This window comes from Barbus barbus (assembly GCF_936440315.1).
Source record: "Barbus barbus genome assembly, chromosome: 3".
Classification (NCBI taxonomy): domain Eukaryota; kingdom Metazoa; phylum Chordata; class Actinopteri; order Cypriniformes; family Cyprinidae; genus Barbus; species Barbus barbus.
In genome coordinates this window covers 15,521,075-15,543,023 of record NC_136731.1, presented here as the reverse complement: position 1 = coordinate 15,543,023, position 21,949 = coordinate 15,521,075, and the positions used below count along the sequence as shown (strand labels likewise).

The 21,949-nt window shown below is 40.3% G+C and overlaps 2 protein-coding genes across 3 annotated transcripts in view; one reads left to right on the top strand and one right to left on the bottom strand.

The window, feature by feature from the left end:
* Positions 1-7,715, top strand: part of LOC306853114 (tectonin beta-propeller repeat-containing protein 1-like) — a 30,729-nt gene extending 23,014 nt beyond the window's left edge. The window contains exons 13-25 of the mRNA XM_079390305.1: positions 910-1,059; positions 1,376-1,533; positions 2,657-2,784; positions 3,735-3,828; positions 3,907-4,003; positions 4,123-4,202; positions 4,282-4,338; positions 4,455-4,629; positions 5,352-5,487; positions 5,884-5,976; positions 6,168-6,274; positions 6,790-6,909; positions 7,144-7,715. Of these exons, the coding sequence (XP_079246431.1) occupies positions 910-1,059; positions 1,376-1,533; positions 2,657-2,784; positions 3,735-3,828; positions 3,907-4,003; positions 4,123-4,202; positions 4,282-4,338; positions 4,455-4,629; positions 5,352-5,487; positions 5,884-5,976; positions 6,168-6,274; positions 6,790-6,909; positions 7,144-7,263 (1,515 nt within the window). The 3' untranslated portion in view covers positions 7,264-7,715. The remainder of the gene's footprint in view (positions 1-909; positions 1,060-1,375; positions 1,534-2,656; positions 2,785-3,734; positions 3,829-3,906; positions 4,004-4,122; positions 4,203-4,281; positions 4,339-4,454; positions 4,630-5,351; positions 5,488-5,883; positions 5,977-6,167; positions 6,275-6,789; positions 6,910-7,143) is intronic.
* Positions 7,716-7,872: 157 nt separating this feature from the next.
* Positions 7,873-21,949, bottom strand: part of LOC306853099 (serine/threonine-protein kinase LMTK2-like) — a 47,812-nt gene continuing 33,735 nt past the window's right edge. For both annotated transcript variants that reach the window (XM_079390285.1, XM_079390284.1), the window contains exons 8-14: positions 15,098-15,182; positions 14,896-15,017; positions 14,299-14,448; positions 11,371-14,212; positions 11,135-11,267; positions 10,254-10,508; positions 7,873-10,166 (exon numbers count right to left, since the gene is read on the bottom strand). In XM_079390285.1, coding sequence (XP_079246411.1) covers positions 10,138-10,166; positions 10,254-10,508; positions 11,135-11,267; positions 11,371-14,212; positions 14,299-14,448; positions 14,896-15,017; positions 15,098-15,182 — 3,616 coding nt within the window. In that variant the 3' untranslated portion in view covers positions 7,873-10,137. The remainder of the gene's footprint in view (positions 10,167-10,253; positions 10,509-11,134; positions 11,268-11,370; positions 14,213-14,298; positions 14,449-14,895; positions 15,018-15,097; positions 15,183-21,949) is intronic.

The following is a 21,949-nucleotide window of genomic DNA, read 5'->3' as shown; positions in this document are numbered from 1 at the left end:
ATATTGCCCGCGCACTTGTTGGTCTTTTCGCATTGGTCTGAATGAAAATGCAAATTCATTCTTTGCCACTAGGTGCCGCTTTTGGAGCGGTAAAAATAGTGGTTTCCACGGTAACGCTGCACACAAAGCAGCACTGTGCTCACAAACGCTGCTTTATCAAGCATTACAGGCGAGATGAAATGAAAATGAGACCAATCGGACCAATCACCGCAGATTAACGGCATTAACGGAGGGGTTTGGAAAAATGAATCGTTGAGCGAATCGTTTCGTAGTCGTTTAGCAAGTAAGGTAAAAATAAATGCATATTATAAGCCAAAACCAAAATCATGAAATCCAGTCATTTTTTTTTTTTAACAAAATATTATAGACTGTAAACAAAAGAAACACAATCTTAAGTGAAAAAGAAGGAAAAAATGACAAAAACAACATATCGATCCACAAAGAACAAAATCAGCATTTCTTATCAGTAATAAAACATTCATCATAAATATTTATTTTTGGCATCACTTAACACATTATTACTTTTTAAAAGTGTAAAAGTGTGAGAAACTGTCATGAAAGTGTCTCTCTTATAGTGCACTGAAGTGGTCTTCTATTTCATTGATATTATATTATCTACAATAAGATTGTTTTTTTAAATACACTTTTAAGATTTGAAGTACACTACAAGTGCATATTCAATACAATTAAGCACACTTGTTTTTCACAATAGTGTATCGGTATAACAATATATCAACAGACACAAGTTGACTACATTTGTAAAAGTTCAGGAGTCAAATATTTTGTGAACCCAGTAAATGAATGTCATTACAGTTGAATGAATCAAGATCAAAATGTGTTGTTGAAGTAAAGTGTTCTCAGACTGTATTAGTGTAAATAACTCCATGGTTCTCCCGATGTGTGTGTCAGTATCTGTATGCCGTGATAAAGGAGGTGACAGCCCTGGTGCCCGTGTTCAGGGACTCTCTGTACACTGTGGCTGTTTACACACCAGAGAGAACCAAACAGAGACGCCCCATTTTACTGGCAACTCCCTCTCAACAAGACTTCAACACCTGGGTAAAATGCACTTATGAACAGCACATCTGTTTAAAAGGATCTCTGTGTGACATAAAGCACACGTGATGTTTTGAACTGTATCCATACATCCTATCAGTCATGAGCCTGTATTTGCATAACGTTCATTAAAAATGTATAAATTCCTCTCATGAAAAACACATTTCTGCCCAAAATCAAGGGGAAAAAAATTGCATAAAGGAAACAAAGATTTATTGCATTGTGATTTGTTTACCCCCAAAACACATTTTACCCCAAAATTTTCACTATCATCAATCTTCCTGACGAGTTTCTTTCTGTCTGTGTGTGACCGTTGCAGCTGTCTCTGTTGAACGAGTCGTGTTGTGCGTCCAGGGGTCTTGGAGAACATCCATCCAAACAGGCCCTGTGGGCTGTGACGTGTAAAGGAGACGTCATGGTGCATGAGCCGTCACCCAGTCTGGAAGCCCCGGCGCAGTACTTACCCTGCGATCACATGTAAGAGCATCCCCATCTGTCTCACTGACGGCCGTTTTCTCGCACTGTAACTCTGTTCTAAACCTAGTGAGCTGATTTCACTGTCTGCCGTCTACATAGACGGCACCTTCACGTGCCACATTCATTCACATACAGCGGTGGCCAAAATGATTATAGTATTTTCAGCAGCTAAAAATGGTCTTTTGATCTTTTGATGTAGTGTGTCAGTAGGAAATATCAGTTTATATTTCCAAACATTAATTTTGCCATGAATTGTAATAATCCAGTGAGGTTTTTGTCTGACAACAGCCAGTGCTCCACACAGAGATCTGATCTGATCATCATACAGTCTGTCTGAAATCACATGAAGAAACAGAACAAACCGAGACAGACTCAATCCAGAAGAACTGTGGAGATCAACGTCTCCAAGATGCTTCAAGAAAACTACCTGCAAAGCTGCCCAAAAAACTATGCGCAAGTGCACCGAGGGCTAAAGCTGCTTTAAACGCAAAGGATGGTCACACCATATTGTTGATTTAATTTAGTTTATAGAAGTTAATTGATAGAGAAAACCTATTTATGAGATTATTTTTGACAGCATCCTCATTTTACTGCATTTTCCACAAGTGCCTAAAACTTTTAACAGTACTGTGGCTTTGCAGGTAGGTTTCTTTAGGTAGTTAAGTTAGTGATGTTCCTCCCAAATACTGTTTATGAAGACACTATTTTGCTGTCTGCCTTTTGAAACACACCAAAAATAATGATAACCTAAAATAACTGGCTTTGTTGTAAGTTAAAAATATTATTTAATATCACAGAACCAACCTATATACAACAGGTTTTACCAACAAAACTAGTTTTAATGGTTAAATCGGGTAGAAATAGCTCTCACAGGTGACTGCTTTTACTAATTGCAGTCTGTGCATTGTAAGTGCCTAAAATGCTGTCCAGACAGGCAGCGCACTAGGTTTCGGACAGAGCTGGTGTATCATAGTTTAAATGTGATTAAAGTCAGGCTTGCATGCCACAGAACTGTCTGATGCATTTGATTTGGTTTCCTCTGGACTGTGTGTGTGTTGGTGATTGTAATTGTGCTGGCATGCGTCACGTGTCTGTGCACATACTGTACCTGCTGTGGGCTCAGGTTCTGGCGTCAGGTTCCTGCTCATCTGCTGTGTGTGGAGTCTAACAGTCTGGGTGTGGTGTGGGGCATCGCTCACGATCACACCGCCTGGGTCTACACGGGGGGCGGCAGGGGACCGTCGGCTCAGGGTAAACATGCACCCTGCTGCGCACCCTCTCACTAACTTACATCTAGTTTTGACCCTGCAAGATGAACATATGCTGGTTTGGTTCCTGGTGTGCTGACGTTCCCATGAGGCTTCACCAGCAGATGTCTCTTGGTCAAACCACTTAACCAGAAAGACCAAGATTTGCATCATGGTCTACTACCAGCACCAAACCAGCATAAACCAGTCTAGACCAGGATGTAGTTCATGAATTTTGCAGCAGGATGGGATATTCAGTATACACTGCACAGTAAGCATTATGCTAGTGCTGTATTCAAAACACAGTCGCTGATCTTCCCAAACATTGAGTCTCATTCACTTTAATAATTGCACGGATTACTCATATTACTCGATTTCTCGCAATTTGCGTAAAACGCACCCAAATCATCTCCTTTCTCCTTCCTTTAAAGCCTTTCATTACTAAAATACTAATAATAATTATATTATAAATATAATTATAATAAATAATAATAATAAAGTTGGCAATATATATTATAATGATAAATAAATACAAAAGTAGCAATGTTTTGTGCACGTGTATGTATAATAATACTATAAGTAACATTTATATATATATATATATATATATACACATAATGTTAGTCAAGATTAAATATTGATGCATAAAATGATGCATGCGTGTCTATAATGCAATGCAAAAATAACTACTAACTTTATAATAAACATTTGGTTTCAATTGTTCATACATTTTTTGTACATTTAGAATACATTTGAATACAATTAATAAACTGATTTTTACTCATAATTCACACAAATTCATGTTCATGCACAGTTAGTGAATGTGATCGTCTTTTCTTATTTACCCATTTGTATTTCAAATGTGCTTTCATTCAAGATCAGAATATCAAGTCTTTATTTTAGAGAAACTTTATCTAGTTGCGTCTGCCTGATGTTTGAACTCATTCATTTCAGGAAATGAAAACCTTAACCAAGCAATAAGCGACGTGAGGAGTGTGTACGTCTATGAGAACCAGCGCTGGAACCCAATGACAGGATACACAGACAAGTGCGTGTCATTTCCCTGAGCTCTGCTGCTTGTTTAATGTTCCTGCTGTAAACGCTCTGTGTCTGCTGTGGTCCTCAGGGGTCTTCCCACAGATCGTTACATGTGGAGCGATGCTTCAGGTCTGAGAGAGTGTACCAAAGACAACACCAGCCCTCCTTCACCGCAGTGGACATGGGTACAACAGCACACTATCTCACAAAAAGATTGCATTATTGAGCAGCCTGTAGTATTTATAGTGCACTGTACCATTTGGAGTATTATATCGATTCGTTATTGTCTGCATCTCACTCACAGGTTTCTGATTGGGCTGTTGACTACGGTGTCCCAGGAGGGACAGATAAAGAGGGCTGGCAGTATGCTGCAGATTTCCCAGTGTATGTTGACTTTAAACTTATTAATAGAACAGTAGCTTGACATTTCTATCTCAAACTAATATGTTTTATGTTCAATCAGGACGTTTCATGGTTATAAGACAATGAAGGACTTTGTGCGACGCAGGCGGTGGGCTAGGTTAGTTCACATTTTTGTTAGCAAATACCTTGTTTCTCTCTAATTTGAGGCAAATACCTTTAACAGAGGCCCCTTTGTAATAAGAAAAGCTATATAAGAGTGTTTCTTTGCCACAGGAAGTGTGAGATCAGCCTTACTGGCCCGTGGCAGAAGGTTCCTCCGATCGCTCTGACTGACGTCACCGTCTTGCCGTGTCTGGTCCAGTGCAGTCTGGAGCAGGTTCCTGTGTGGGCCATCAGTGAGAAGGGAGATGTGCTGTGCCGTCTGGGAGTCACCGACAACAACCCGGCTGTGAGAACTAAACCGTGTCACTATCCTGCACCCACTCTCACAAAACAGGGCCACATGATCTACAAAATTTCATTTCAGTTGAAAAGGCGAGAGGAAATCATATTTTCTCACCTCCAACCTAACGTAAACACTACAGACACTGAGAAACCACCAAAGGGAGGCACATCCCGAATGGTGCAAATCCCAGAAAAGCAAACTGGTTCTTTCAGACAGTTTCAGTGTGCCTTAGACATAACACATAACTGAAAAAAATATTAATAACCCATGACATGGAAAGTTAAAGTCAGTGCAAATTGTAATTAATTACACTCCTTCACACCACATTTTTTGTAATATTTTTAATATATACAGTCAATACGTTTGTACTTTAAATATAGAGTATGACATGACCAATAAAAATGTAAATATGTATGAGCAATGTACTGAAAATTCAGCTTTATCATGACAGGAAAAAAAATCATTTTAAAAACCTTTAAAAGGTAGTATGTATGACTTGGGGAGGGACATTATCATTTTAGAGAGCATTTAACGGAACATATGAAATGAATATATAGCATATATCGTTGACTTCAGAAGCTATTAGACAACTCCCTAGTTTTGACTTCTTGTTTTTATTTATCATTTTCCTCAGAATGAATGTCCTCCTCTCGTCTCTGTTCTTATATCGAGTTAGTGCACATAGTCTATGGGACGTCCTCTAACTTCTAACTCTGAAACCACAGGGTAACTCCTGGCTCCATGTGGGCACAGACCAGCCCTTCAAGTCCATTTGCATAGGAGGAGGCCACCAGGTGTGGGCTATCGCCAGGGACAGTGCAGTCTTCTACCGGGGCTCTGTGTCTGCCCACAATCCAGCTGGTGAGACCACAGAATCATCCTGATGGAAAGTGTGACGTTTTCAACTAGAAAACGATGATGGATATTCTACAATATGTAAATACTGCTGGTTCTGGTTTTCCAATTTGAGCAACTTGCAGCAGTTGATAAATGCGATTCAGTGCATTAAGTATAAGACCTTTTTACACTTTGAAAAAGTGATTAAGGTAAATTACATATTGTTAAAATGAGAAATTGTGCAAGTAACAATTATAAGTCTTGTAAAATACTATTTTTGTTAAGTAAATATGCATTCTTGTTTTCATAAAAATGCCTATAAAACTGTATTGGTTGTGCTGTTATGTAGAAAAACGAAAAAGGACAGGCACACTTATTTTGTCAAATGAATGACTCATTAAGATTTCTGTGATTTCTCAGGTGAGTGCTGGTATCACATACCATCTCCCCCGAAGCAGACGCTCAGGCAGGTGTCTGTGGGCAGGACCTCCGTTTATGCTGTGGATGAAAACAGTGAGACAACTGTTCCCACTCACTTCTTTTTTTTTTTGGTTTATTTGAATCGAGCTGTATGGGGAATCACAGGCTATAAGTGACTGTTTCTCCATTATGAAGTGTGCAGAGAAAGATTGAGAAGATTGTAGAACATGGAAAGCAGGTCTCTCTCCAATCAAGTTTGAGCTCAGTGTGTATGTTTTTTGCAGGTAATCTGTGGTACAGACAGGGTTTGACACCCAGCTATCCTCAGGGTTCTGCATGGGAACTCATCTCCAGTAATGTGTGTAAGGTGTCTGTTGGACCACTGGACCAGGTTTGAAACCTTTTACCGTTAAACCACTAATGAACATTTTATCTTAAATAGACAAAAAAAAGTACTTTAAAATAATATAACATTAATGAAATAAAAACCATTGCGGTAGTGAGATTGCACATAAAATTGTGTATGATCTTATGCAGCCAGGTTTTTCTTTTTTTTCTAGACTACCTAGCAGATCACTACCTTTTCATTAGTGTAAATTAAAAGATATCTGACCTAACAAAAGTATGGTGTACCACAAGGCTCAATTTTAGGCCCTTTGTACTTGCTGCACAGCTTTGTATGCTGAAAGCTTTTGTTTCCTCTTTTCACTATTATTTCATCCTGCTTTTCTGTTATAGCATTAATCTTTCCTTTTCCCACTTTCTTTGGGACTCTCCTCCTGAGGTTTACTAGCTCCTGTCATGCCCAGTACACCCCTCTTCCCAACTACCCAAATATAAATAATAATGTTTCCTAGGTTTTATTGCTTTGATGTTTATGAAACTGGAAAGTTGTCATCTGTCCAGGTTTGGATAATCGCTGATAAAGTGCCAGGTTATCCATCAGAGAGCTCAGGAACGGTGTGCCACAGACTGGGAGTGAAGCCCATGCAGCCCAAAGGCCTGAGCTGGGACTTTGGCATTGGGGTGAGTTTTTCCTGTCTAATGCTGAATTGTGCCTTCCTCCAAAAAAAAAAAGGTTTAAAAAGCTAACTAATTTGATTGTTATACAATTAAAGAAATTGGCCTAGCTTCCAAATTTAAAATCAGTACAATATTCTACATTCAGGTTAAAGATGCATTTTTGTTTTTAAATCTTGTAATTAGTATCAACAGATCTTTATTCTGAGAGTCATATCTTCAACTAATGCACTAAAACAGGGTGGATGGGAGCACCTGTCTGTGAGAGGGAACTCTATAGAGGCCCAGCGCGTGGCACCTCACAGTCCAATGCCAAGCCGCACACAGAGTCAAGTGAACGGGAATGTTGTGGGCTGCTAGATATAGTGCCCACCTACCACCATCACCACCACCTTCATCATGCTTGACTGCACGTCGCAGTTTGCTGTTCTTTACACCCTTCCTGTCTCTGTGTCCTGTGCCCTTCCAACTAAATGTGACTATTTATTTTTGATTCCACTTGCCTGAATAACAAACATCACTTTTCTGGGTGTGACGTTTGATTACTGTATGTGTATGATTTGAATCACCTGATCCACTAATGTCATTGTTTTAAGCATGTTATGCTTTCTTGTTGCTGTATTTGTTTCTGTAATGTTTAGAAGACCATTTTATGTTACTGGTTTGATTATATTATTTGAAAATTATTTTATTTCAGTCCGCTTGCATTGTCAGAGACAATGCTGTAAATGTGGACACAACTTCCCTACTGTGATCTAACCACTGACATGCTGGGTTTTTTTCTCCCCATTAAAGATCTGTTAAAAGGCACCAGCTTGTTTTCATTTGTGAATTTAAGAAAACATATTTCTATGGATTTCTGCGGGATTGCAAAAATAAACAAAAAAGAGGTTTCTAAAAACCTGTTCTTGATCTGAAGGTTCTCCCCCAAATGCACACCATTGCTCCTGTAAATGAAAGTATCTGTGAAACATGCATGACAAAGAAGTTCATTGTCATTTAATTCCATAATAAACAAAGCAATTCATTATAAACCACCTTCAATGACACAAGGCATGATCATCATCAATATGAAGTAAAAATAATCACCATTTTTTAAAATTTACAAGTTATAAGGACATGATGACCTGCATTTCCCCATTTATTTCATCATTAATTTGTCTTTTTCGATCACTTCTCACCCGTGATGTCATATTTTAGCTTTAAATTACAAAATCGTCATCGCACCCTCACATCGTTCCAAATTTACAGACAAAATTAAACATTTATATACAGGAGAACAATTCAACATTAAGTTACACTTTAAAGATGTGCAAGATTATGCAAAGGATACTGTAGAATAAAACCAAAGCATTTCCTTTCATAAAATTTCAAGTTGAACTGAAATCGAGTGCTGGTAATACAGATATTCAACAGGTCTAAAACATAGAGATTACTGTACTGAATTACAAGGGGATGTTGACGCTATGCACCCGATTATTTTTCCAGCGATACCTCTACAAATAACCAGCCTCCCAATTTATGCAACATCATGTTGATCAGTATATCATACCAAAATCAACGTTCTTCCAGACTGAACCAAGGAAATATTCAATGATGGTGAACGTTCTTCTTGCTGGTTGTGTAGTTCCACCTCAATTTGATTTCTACTATATACACATTAGTTTATCTCTGTCATTGTCAACCCAAAGAAAAAGCATCATGAGCAGCAAGATTGGCAAATATAAATGATTTATACGACCTATGACGATTACCTTTCAGGTCCAATGAACAATACATGCGCACCAAAAAATAAAAATAATAATAAGAGGGAAAACTAATTCATTTCCCATCCCTTGAGTGTTCACAAGCTGCTCTTTAATGTTAACACAAGGGAATCAGAACTTTAAGGAGGTTATTTTTGTTTTTGAATAGTTGAATAGTATTACTCTTTGAATAGTATTCCTACTCAATGCTACAAGCAGCCATTACCTTTGGAAGTTCTGCTAGTTGCTATCTAGTCTCTCTGACCACCAGAGCTTTCATAATTACTGTAGTTCAATCTACCACCGGCAATGTCTAGGTCACATTTCAAACCAAAATCTAGAGAAAAAAATAATACATTTAGCAAAATATCAATATGAATATTATCACCATCTTCGTATTTCAATTCAGTAAAACAAAAACTAGCATTATAATACAAACACGTTACAATTTAAATATATTACTTTTCACATTACAGTAATAAAAATTTGTGGGGGGGGGAAATGTGCATAATTGTCTTGAAAATAATCTTAAAAATAGGCTTTGATTTCTTTAAGCGAAATACAAGTTCCTGTTTCTTTCTTTTGATTTTGGGGTGAAATATGACCTGGATATGTTGTAGATCCCCTTTGCACTGAATAAAAAAAACAACACAAACCTGAACTGAAGTTCAGTTTGGATGAAGGGCGTCCTCAAGTGGGATGAGAGGGGCTGTGAGGCACTGCGATGGCCCTTTCTCTATACAATCCGACAGCTATAAGCACTCCGTGTATTCCTCATGAACAGACTGCAATGACAAAGACTGCTCACTACTTTAAGACTTTGCATCTCATGGCCAAAACTCTCCAGCGGCCCGTATCCTGACTTCTACATTTTTTAACACAAAACATGTCACTGAAACTACGCTAGTTGTTGCTTGGGTGAAAGTGGTTTGTAAGTAGTCCAAACACTGTACAAAAATATCTGTGGAGACCCATGTTGCTTCTGTTGGACATCAAATCATATAAATAAGCTTGTCACACTAGATTTCACATAAAAAAATCTAATAAAATCCAGTGTGTTAAAATAAAAGGCAAGTATTATACGATTTCAATTGCACAACTGAGTTTGAGTCTATTGGCTCATTAGTGTTTAACAGAGAGTCCTCTGGTTGAGTGATAAATTTCATCTTCATCCTTCTGACGTAAAATGTGGACACTGAAGAAATGAGCAAAAGAAAAAAGTGAGGCAGGGCACTTAGGAAGCGTGCAAAAGTTTCTAAAGCATGTGTAAAGCAAGGTTCCTCCAAATTGCACTGACGAAAAACATAGCAAATCATAGTTTATGGAAAACCAGACGACTGTGCAGAACACAGGTTGCCATCAGCTCAGTCTCTGCAGTCCCCTTCATATCCACAAATAAATACAAATGCTGCCTGAGAAGCAATAAAAGCCTTCAAATCAAATACATCTGTGACTTATCTCCAATATTTATAGGTGTCCGATAGATCGTTTAATCTTTCTCTCCATCTTCACCGCTTCCTGAGAAAGAAAACGAGAAACAAGATTGAGAGTTCAGATTCTTGAGGTCTCACTCTGTTTGTGCGTGGATGTTGGTGCTGAACTTACCCCCTTGCTCAATGTCGGAGTCAGTGAGGTGGGTGAGGGAGAAGTTGGCGATGCTGGCTGGGGAGATGGAGAAGCGCGAGTAGTTGGAGGGACTGTTCCAGCTCTGCTCCATGGTGCGGTTCGCAGGGGGTGGTGAGAAATACTTAGAAGCTGCTGAGGTCCCACTGGGCCTACTGGCAGAATGATCACTGGCTGCCTTTGAAAGGAAATTGGGCTCTGGAAATGGGAAGTCATCGTCCCACTCAAATGCACCACCTGTGAAACAAATCAAAAGGTTTAAAGGCCCAGTATTCAGCCTGAAGTTCACAGGCCATCCATGGCTCTTTGATGGCAGCGTTGAGAGGAAAAGTGTAAAAATTCTGCTTTTTGGTCTTCGAAATGTCATTGGGTTTTTAAATGAAAACATTCTGTACGCCTTAGACTAGAGACTGTTCTTAAATGTAGCTCTTAGGTTTCGGATTGGCCTTAGGATAAGTACCATTGGTTTATAGGGTTTACAGTAAAAACACAGAGCAGTGGTTTTCATCCCTGATCATGGAGTATCCCAAACACACTTCCTTAATCAATCACTCCTGACTGAACTCCTCAGCTTGTTAGTAGAGACTCCAAGATCTGAAATGGGTGTGTCAGATAATGGAGATATCCAAAAAGTGTAATGTTGGGAGTACTCCAGTACAACAGTTGGGCAACACTGACTTAGGGGCAATTAACACAAAACCATTTTGGAAAACTACACGTTTTGGCCATTATTTTACGCAACAACAGTGTTTTGGGGGCCTGAAAATAAGGCATATTTGAAAGCGCAAGTGTTTTCCATTTTTAGTACAATCGGTGTCATGTAAACATACCCGTAAACTGTCATGAAAGAAATTAGTCATTACCTTCTTCATCGGTGGAGCTCTCAGAGTTGGTAAATCTGTTAAGGTAGCTGGAGGAGGCCACAGGACTGCTGAAATCAGACAATTGACTACTGGGGTCAAGAGTATGCTCACCAAGTTCCTTTGTTGGGGTTTCCTATTTTGTAGAAAAACAGGCAATCAGGTGTAAAAGAAAAGCCTCTTAAAAAACAATCAAGCTGTATTTAAACATTAGTAAAAACGAAAGGAAAACATCAGACCTGGTCAAAAAGGTAGACAGTGACATCGTCAAAGAATGACACTCCGCGTCTATTATCTCCATTGCTGCCCTCTTCTGATGTTGCTTTAGCAGTCTGAAGAGATTTGGGTTTCAGCAGGCTTTTGAGGTTGAGGGAGCTGCTGTCGTCCGAGATGATAACAGGTACCGGGTGCACAACATCATCCTCACTGCACTCAGAGCTAGAGCTGTGTAATCGGTAGGCACGCATATCCTCATCTGATTCATCACTGTTCTCATCTTCTTCGTCAGCATCCATCCCATCCTCGGTGCCGAATTCCAGTGAGGATCCATCGAGCTTGCCCAAGTATCTCCCCTCCATATCTGGCTCCTTCTTCTTTGTTATCTCCCCAGCATACGTTCTGGTTAGTTTTGCATGAACCATGACCATGTCTGTTGAGGGCTGCACTGAGGTAGTGGATGTTGCTGCATGTTCTGGGGCTGCATGGGGATGAGTTTGGTCAGAGTCATCAACAGTCAATGGTTTTTCCTGACTCCAGTCTTCCTCGGTGGATAGAACCAACTCAGGAAGTACAGTCCTTGTAGCCTGGACATCAACCTCAGTTGATTCTAAACCAGGACCTGCAGATTCAGGGGAAGTCTCAGATACCGAATGCTCCTCAACAGCTTCGGTTTCTTGACTTTCGCCAGCTTCTCGATTACTCTGGAGCCAAAATGAAGCATCTCCAGGGACGCTTCCACTGACGTCATCACTCTTCTTATCCAGTTCCTCATTGTCTGAGAAGTAAGCAGAGTCTCGGTAGTTTCCACCAAAGGGAACTTCACCAGGTCCTTGTTGGTGATCAACTCTACCACCATTCACCTGAACATCAGGTACAGTGTCCACGTCAGAAATGACAATTTCTGGTGGAACCAGTGCCGCAGGCTCCATGGCACTTCTCGACTCATTTTCTTCAGAGGAATCCCTCAAGTCTGTTTGAGAGTTCCACTCCGGTGACTCCAGGTTTTCCGTTTCATACCCACTGTCAGCTGCTTTGTATGGTGGTTGAAGCTTATTAATAGACGTTTCCAAAGACTGTCCATGCACCACATCCAAAGAATCTAATGAATTCTCAATGGTTGGAAGAGTGGAAGAAGTGCTATCATCAAGAAGGCTGTCCTGACTTATTTGGTCAAGACAGGCGTCTGAAACCAATAGTGAGGACATGTCCTGAGTTACATGGTTGTCCAATAAAGTTTCTTGAACTTGATCGATGGCTTCTGATGGTGGAATATCATTGGCCGTCTTCTTGTCCAGCTCTATTATATCACTCATTGAGTCGCTACTTGTTAGACCTTCAGTGAGGCCACCTTCTGTACACTCACCAACAGGTGAAGTAGTAAAGCTAAGCTCAGCTGCATCGCTGATTCCTCGATACTGCCCATTCTCCTTTGAGGCTCCGAAGCTTTCTTCAAGGCTGGGGGATTTGGCATCTATGCACATATGTTGTGTATCTGTAGTGGCACTTTCAAAGGACTGATGACTATCGGATGGACTGTCAACAATGACCTCAACACTCTCAGAGGTAGAATCAGAAGAGGAGTAGTTCCCAGATTTTGGAGAACACAAAGAGCCATTTGTGTCTGGCAGGTGGTTGCTACAGGTTTGTCCTGTTACTAATATATCAAAAGGCACCATTGTTTCTTTTCCTTTCAAAGGCGACAGAAAATCATCTAAAATCGGGCTTTCCAAGAATTCATCCTTAAGCTGCGCAGAATTCCCGGCTGATTTCAAAGACTCACCTGTGAGGTTTACACTATCTGAGATATTGGTCTCAATGATGGAGCTCATGGTCTCCTGGATATTTTTTGATTCAGACTGTGACTTGTCCTTCAATAGGCTGTTATTTTTAAGAAACAAGAAGTTTTCAGCCAGTTTCTCTGTGTTAAGAAGCTTCATTTCATCTGAGCTCTCCTGATCAGAGACCTCCAGATGAATGGCTTCTCGTCCAACCCCTAAAAAAGACTTCTGAAAACTGTCACTTGCCTCTTTCCCATTGGCTTCACCATCAGACTCCCTCTTCGGTACATTCATCTCTGGGAGCTCCATAAAACCTCCCGTGAATGAATGAGAATCTTCCAGTTTTGCATCACCCTCACTGAAAATGTTGGTATGGTAAGGGCTCTCATGTTCACTTGAGGACCATATGTGGCTGTCTTGAAGGAAAGAGTCTTTTGAGTCAATGCTCTGATGGAAGAAATCAGCATCCGTACTGGATTCATCCAATCGGACGTCCTGTAAGACTACATACTGATGCTGCTCTGAACCATTGGTACCTTCAGCACCCTGACTTTCCCCCATGCCAATTTCACTCTCATCTAGCTCCTCCAACTTAATAAAGTAGTCATTTCCAGAGGATGCTTTTTGTGCATCAAACACTGGCAAGGTTTCCGGGACTCTGACATTTTCTGCTTGCACTACAGTGTCAGGGAAATGAGCCTGAATATCTTGCTGTGGCACTGGAAAGAACATACTGTGGTAATTCAAAGTAGTGTCCAAGGCAGAGCGATTGTGGCTATCATAGTGGTCATGCTTGGCTGCCTCCCACACATATTCAAAACTCAGCCCGCGACTCGTTTCTGTGACTGTGAGCACCTCATCTGGTTCTCGGCCGTCATCAAACTGCTCCAGGATGGGGAAGGAGGAATGACTGACGGTGGCTTGACGAGTGGTGGGATTGGGTTTGAGAGAGCTCCAGCGCTGCTCAAAGTCATCCTCCACATCTTTCTGACCCTGCATACGGAGGTAAGTGAGCAGGCGGTGGACCTCTTCAGCAGTGGCCCTCTTGTCTGCCGGCAGCCAACAAAACTGTAGAACCTCATACCTGTAAACCAAAGCATGGCGTTAATAAGTTTCTACAGTGAAACTGATGTTGTTTATAAAAAACAGAGGCATTTGTGAAGAACTAACCATCTTTCTGAGTATGGTAAGTCCAACTGTGGCTTGAGAAGTCTGACTTGTTGATCCTTGAGCACATGGTGGAGCACTTCTCTTTCTGAAAGGTGAGGATATGGCTGCTTTGCACCCTCAAACAGCTCCCACAATGTCACACCCAATGCCCTGGAAAAACAAAAATCTTGTTCTGTTATGAACATATAATATTCAATTACATTAGCTCTAAATCTATAGCATATAAAAAGTCAATTGTCCAAAAAACAAGACTTTGAAAATCTAACATCCTTCATCCACAGGCATAAAAGGGGTATGTCTGTAATAAGACCAGCTGGCTGACATACAACCCATCATTTGGGCAGGCTGAGTGATTCACAGATGCTATAAGATCAAAGACCTTTACATTTATGAACCTGCATTTACCCAAGTGCAGTGGGAGCTCCCTTTCCGAGGGCTCTGATCTTCCGACTGCTGTGAGATGGCACAACATTACTATTGTTTTACTACTATCTTTTCTCTTTACACACTTTTTTTTAAAAATTCAAAACACACAAGACTGCAAAAGTGCATCCTGTTACCCAACTAAACAGGTAACTATGATTTTGAGTTACGTACCAAACGTTGCTGGGTTTAGTCTGTTCTGATGTGATCACACCCCCATGCAGCTCACCAATCAGCTCTGGGGCAAGCCAGCGCAGTGCTACACATTGGTCGTCCTCTGTGGTGATGTAATCCTCCTGGAAAGGACAAAGAAACAATATTGTTGCAATAGAAAATTATATGAAAAATTAACCGATCGTGCCTTTTCAAGCTTTACCTTAAAACTCGAAGGGCCAATGCCATAATCTCCTACTTTGACAGTCAGGTCTGTTGTGAGATAGCAGTTCCTCAAAGCCAAATCACTGTGAAGGAAGATAGGAGCATGACTTTAAAAAACATATTCACATTTATATTGGTTCTCTCATAGTGTGATGCATTGACTATACAGCCTACATCTCCAATATTAAAATAACACACATATATCTTATTAAAGTGGTGATGATTTAAATGAAGCATTTCATTTTAATAACTTATAACAGGGGTTCTCAAAGTCTACATTCAAAGGTCCAAATCTGAATTTTCATCAGTGTCAAAGGTCCGGATCAATTTATTATTAAGTTATTACAAAACGTGTTTTTAATAAACATACATAACATATAACAAATAAACACTCATTTAAAAAAAAAAAAAGGTTCCCTTTGCATTCAAAATACTTTAATAACAAGTGCAAAAGTGGCAAAACAATTAATTTAAGTGTCAGCAGTAGAAGTCGATCTATAATGTTTTTTCTCTGGCCAATGCCGATATTTAGAAATCAGGGCAGCCTATGGCCGATATATGATGCTGATTTTTTGGGCCGATTTTTTTTTGAGTTTGCGTAAATGGTTATTGCAGGGCACAAGATAGTAATAGTAGTAGTAGTAGTAGCCTAATTCATAGTAATAATACATGGCTCAAAACTTAAGCACCTTCTCAAAACAGTTCTGAAGCATGCTTTTTTGTTTATGTTTGCTGACAGACACCAGTGTCTGAGACGGCCTACAGAGAGGAGGTGAGAACCCTGACTAAATGGTGTCAAGAGAACCACCTCTCACTCAACATCGACAAGACCAAGGAGCTGGTGGTGGATTTCAGGAGACAGAGCAGAGAACACACACCCATCACCATCGACATGACTCCTGTGGAGCGAGTAAATAGCTTCAAATTCCTCGGTGTTCACATCACTGAGGATCTCACATGGTCCGCTCACACAGATGCAGTGCTGAAGAAGACACACCAACGCCTCTTCTTCCTGAGACGGCTGAGGAAGTTTGGAATGAGCCCCAGCATCCTCAGATCATTCTACACCTGCACTGTGGAGAGCATCCTGACCGGCTGCATCACCGCCTGGTTTGGAAACAGCACTGCTGGCAACCGCAAAGCTCTGCAAAGGGTCGTGCGAACTGCCCGTCACATTGTTGGAGGTGAGCTTCCCTCCCTCCAGGACATCTACACCAGGCGGTGTATAAAGAAAGCCCGGAGGATCATCAATGACTCCAGCCACCCGTCCCACAGACTGCTCTCTCTGCTGCCCTCAGGAAGACGTCTCCGCAGCATCCGATCCCGCACTAGCCGACTGAGGGATAGCTTTTTTCCTCAGGCTATCAGGCTAATGAACAGTCGAAATTAATACACCCTACAGAACACTCCCACTTTACAATATACCACGCACTGCACTTTAATTCCATACAGTTCAAACTGGACTACCAGTACACTACTGCACTAATACAACAATCTTTTTGCCAGCACTGGATACCATCCAATGCACATCCATGACATTTGCACATCCGGTTTATATATAATCTGCTGCATCTTCGCATATTACTGTGTGTATATAACGTAGAATGTGTACTACATACTGTGTATAATGTGTATCGGTAACTGTATGTCTGTCTAATAGTACACTGTGTGTACTGAGTATATGTATGTGTATATTACACATTGTCATCTGTATAAGTCTGTACGTATGTATGGTAATGTCTATATGTAAATTGTTTCTGCAGTGTCTGGAGCACGCTCTCAAGAATTTCACTCACGAAGGCACATGTGCTGTGGTGATGTGACAATAAAAGTGATTTGATTTGATTTGATTTGATTCCCGCAGACTAGCAAATGCAAGTTGATTCTCTGCCAGCAGGAGGCGCTGTTGGAGCGTGATATATAGCTGTTTCCCCGGTAACGACTGTAATCAAATAAGCGCTACTTTATCAGCCATTACAGGAAAGACCAAATGACAATTGACAACAAAGCTTTTCTGAAGAAAACGGACGGTTCTTTTAAAAGATACATTCATATAAAAACACCCGCGCAGCATTTTATTTTTGAAACGCGCAGTGCTCCGTTTATTCAACGAAGTATAAGCCTTTTGGAAAATCTATTTGTAGCGGTCAGTTTTGATATTGTGACAAGCCGCCACAAATAAATGTATACACTGGGCACTGCTATAAGACAAATTGCCATAATATAAGTGATAGCAAAACAAAACAAAAAAATAAAAATATTAGCGGTGAAATCTCGCCCGATTACGTCAAACGTCATACGCTTACTGGATGTCATGATGACAACAAATGTCATGAAGGAAAAGTTTCAATATCTCGCCTGCAATTTCGGACCTTCTCCAAAAGATAATAAAAAATAAGAATAAATAAACAAATGATTTACAAGTTTAACGTGCGTTTATCAAAGTAGGAAATATAATTAGTGTTCTTGAAATATGAAATAGAAGCGGGTCCGGATTGAATTCCCTCCGGGTCCGGATCCGGACCGGAGTCCGGACTTTGAGAAGCACTGACTTATAAGGTCAGTCTATGGATGGATAGTTCACAAAATCAATAATGCATTTAGTGACTATGTAAGGTTTGTGATTGGGAACCAATGCCACAAGATACAATAGATGGCATGTCAATTTTTACAAGAAAGCCTTAGATCCGGATTTTTTTCACTAGCTTAAATCATCACTCCTAACTAAAATATGATTTGCAAGTTGTGGTCTTTTTTAAATTGGCTTTGAGCTAATGACCAGCTACAAACCCACTGCACAGTTGTGACCACATTAGCCCGGTTCTGTCAACACTGCACTGGCTCCCTATTAAACATTGTATAAATTTTAAGATCTTGCTAATTACCTATAAGGCCCTGAATGGTTTGGCACCTCAGTATTTGAGTGAGATCTTATCACACTATAGTCCTTCATGTCCACTGCGATCTCAAAACTCTGGCCATTTGATAATACCTAGAATATCAAAATCAACTGTAGGCGGGAGATCCTTTTCCTATTTAGCGCCAAACTCTGGAATAATCTACCCAACACTGTTCGGGAAGGAGACACACTCTGCCAGTTTAAATCTAGATTAAAGACCAATCTCTTTAACCTGGCGTACACATAATACACTATTGCATTTCTAAAATTCCAATCCATTAAAGGATTGTTAGGCTGCATTAATTAGGTCAACCGGAAACACTTCCCAAAACACTCAATGTACTTGTTACATCATAACAAGAATGGCGTCTAGGCTAATATTAGTCTGTTTCTTTCTTATTTCGAGGTCACCGTAGCTACCCAGATCCAGACTGTATCCAGATCAGATGGTGAATCAGCACCTAGAGATGACCTCTACAGTCCTGAACATCAGCGGAGACCAGGACAACTAAATGAGCCCCAGAGACTGATCCCCAGTGAAGACCCTGACTCCTAGACGGCCTTCAAGCCTAGACCACAGGAACTAGATGAGTCCTTTGCACAATCTGACTCTTCTGTAGCCTAGATTTAAACTGCTGATTTTGTCTGGCCAGAGGATAATGACACTATTTCGACACACTATTTCCCCGTCTAAATACTGTAATCCACCCAGCTTTATATCAAGCTGACGTAAAGCTGCTTTGACACAATTGACATTGTTAAAAGCGCTATACAAATAATAGTGATTTGACTTGACTTGCAAAGTTGTCATCGTCTCTATCCACTATGTGTCCAATTAGTATAAGTGCATGCTGACAGTGTGGACACATAATTAAGTCAGGAGTGAGTCTGTTTGTTTGTTTCCTAACGCCATGCCAGAGGTAATGAGTGAGTGTGTTTTGCAGTGTGGTTTGACCCAAAGGTTACTGTGAACAGACTAGGAGAAGTGTCCATGTTGCTTCATTTGATTTTTGATTTTTATTTTTTTAAATAATTTAGGACAGTGAAAATCCTGGCAGGACAAGTACAAATCTGAGCTACAGGCTACTTGTTGAGCCCTGCTCGGCAGGGCAACAAAAACACTGATGCTGGAGCTTTTCCCGACCCACTCGCACAACACCAGAATATTGTTCCCAGAGGGGAACAATATGCCCACTGAGGCAGTAAGTGGGATGAGAGGACATATGGTGTCTCATTCAGATTGAGCTCATGAACATGCCAGCTCTGATTTCAGCTTTGCCCATCTTTTCTGAGCAGTGTCTCTTTTACACCCTCTCTCGGGAAACCGCTGACACTAGCGGTGTGCTCACACAGCACAGGACTACTGTCATGCTCAGTGAAACCACTGCAAGATAAATGGACAGATATTTTAGACGCTACACTCTGGCCTTGGCAAAAGGGGAAAATACAGTAGTCTTGGCGGGTCACTGAGAAGCGGAGCTGTGCTTTTGGCCATACATGGAAAATTTGCAGGGTTATTATCCTTAACTAAAACTAAAACCATTTAAAAATGTTTCTGTTACTTGAAATAAAATTACTTTAATCTAACTTTAAACCATATAGGCATATATATAAAAAAAACTGACAAAAAAGCAAAAACAACAAATTTACTAAAACATTAACTAAAATTAACATTAAAAACTATTAAATCTAATTCAAAATATTGACAAAAACTATAATAGTAGAAATATATAGGAGATACTATTATAACATTGATACTGAAGTAACACTGGTGCAGACAAACAAAACACAATGGGAACTGCTGTGCTGTGCAGTAAATCAAGAAAAAAAGCTAAATCTGCATTTAAAAAATTGCATATGTAGTCGCAAGTACAAATTATTAAGGTCCAAGCACATTGGAAAAGCAGAGAAAATTTCCAACTTTGGGACAAGAACATGGTTATCTAAGGGTTATTGGTTATAATGATATTTTAGCTATAGTATCTCTTGTTGACGGGGGGGGGGGGGGGCTGTATTGTTCCAGCTAATACAGTTCTGGAGTTATTAGTGAAACATTCTTATTATAGCACCACCTGATGTTGAGTGGAGTGCCCTTGCCTGAGTAGAGGGTGAGATTTGGGGTCACTCCACCAAAAGTCTGAACTTTACTGTTTTGATGCCCAGTTACTTTAATCATAAAATTACAAATATCTCAACAAATACAAAAGGGCTCCTTTGGTTCTCCTCTGATGCTCAGACCCCACAAATTGACCAGTTCAGCAGCCCTTCAGGCACATAAGCAATCTAAAAAAGTCGCATTTGCACATGCAATTGGCTAAAAATTGGGGTTTGCGCCATTCCAGACATCTAAACCAGCTCATGTAGATGCCCACAGTTGGAGTGTGAAACAGCGTTTTGCAGTAAATCAACTTTAAAACCAAAACTCTGCCCAACTGTTTTTATGATAGCCACAACAACAGCATGGAATCTCCCAGAGGTGTAAAGTACTTGAGTAAATGTACCATTACTGTACTTAAGTATCTTTTCGGATACTTTGTAGTTGTACTATCAAAGATATTAACAACTTTTACTCTCTACTTCACTACATTTCTGAAAGAGTATCTGTACTCTTTACTCAACTACATTTGAAATGAGTGTTGCAGTTACAAATTACATTTTGCATGGTACCTAGCTTTTCTGCAGCAGTTTATTTATGCTACAAAAGATGTGATATCGCCAACTACAGGGCACTGAAAAAGTACTATATCTTGTGCATTTTGGCCTTACTTACCCAAACTTGTCAACAAGGTTACTTTACCTGAATGTGAGGTCCTTAGCATGTAGTTGTGGATCACAGGTGTTTTATAAATGAGATGAGGACATGACTGCAGCTGGCAATGAGGCCAAAACCAGCACATCCAATGCAAGAAGACTTTGACTATTTAATTTTACTTAACATTATTTTCTTTATCCGTTATACTGCAGAGACCTTTTTGAAGATTATTGTTTTGTTGTTTGTTTTGTTTTTGCAATTTTGAGGTGTTGTTTTATTTTGGTTTTAGAAAATAAGTGTGATTGCTCTCCTCACATATCAGCGCATTCTTGTTTTTGTTGCATTTTCTGTGCCTTGTGCCCTGGACAATATATATATATATACTTTACTGTTCCAATACTTTTGGAGGGCATTGTGTGTATATACTGTATACACACACACACACACAGCCCTAGTGTTTCTTTATGAGATGTTGAATGTAATGGTTGTCTATTTGCCTGTGGTTGTTGGCTTATTGTTTATTCTAGTTTTTCCATGAAATGCTAGCACATAGATCCTTGCCTCTGCCTGTTTTCCCCGGCTTCTCCACAACGTAAGTTTTTGACTGGCATGTCTCTTTTACTAGTGCAACTTTGAGCCTATATTTAGTATAAGTAAAATACTTAAGTACTGTTAAAATCAGATACTCAAGTTGTTTTGGAATTGGGTGACTTGTAACTTGTAGTGGAGTAATTTTTCACTGTAAGGTATCTGTACTTTTACTCAAGTATGGTTTTCAGGTACTCTTTACACCTCTGGAATCTCCATGCCTCCTTTGGAGTTGTAGGCCAGATAACCCCACCCCCTGCTCCCCATTCGGGGGGATCCTCTTACGCTCAAACAGCAGAATCATCATATCCCAGCAGCGGTGGACAGCCAACACCCCATAATCCAGGGGAGCTGTGCAATTGGACACCTTTCAGCATATTCTGAGCATGCGGGAGGGTACAGACGCGCTCAGCATGGCAAGACACCCTAGATAACTCAACCTTCCTCCAGAAGACTGGAAGGGGAAGAATGAAAGTGCAACGTTGCCTTTCACAGCTCCGTGGCCTTTTTTGGAAAAAAAGAGGCCAGCCAGTGCAGAGGCAGAAAGGCTGGACAAAAACACACACGTGCAGCTGCAACGGACGCATTCGGATTGATGCCATGAGTTGCTC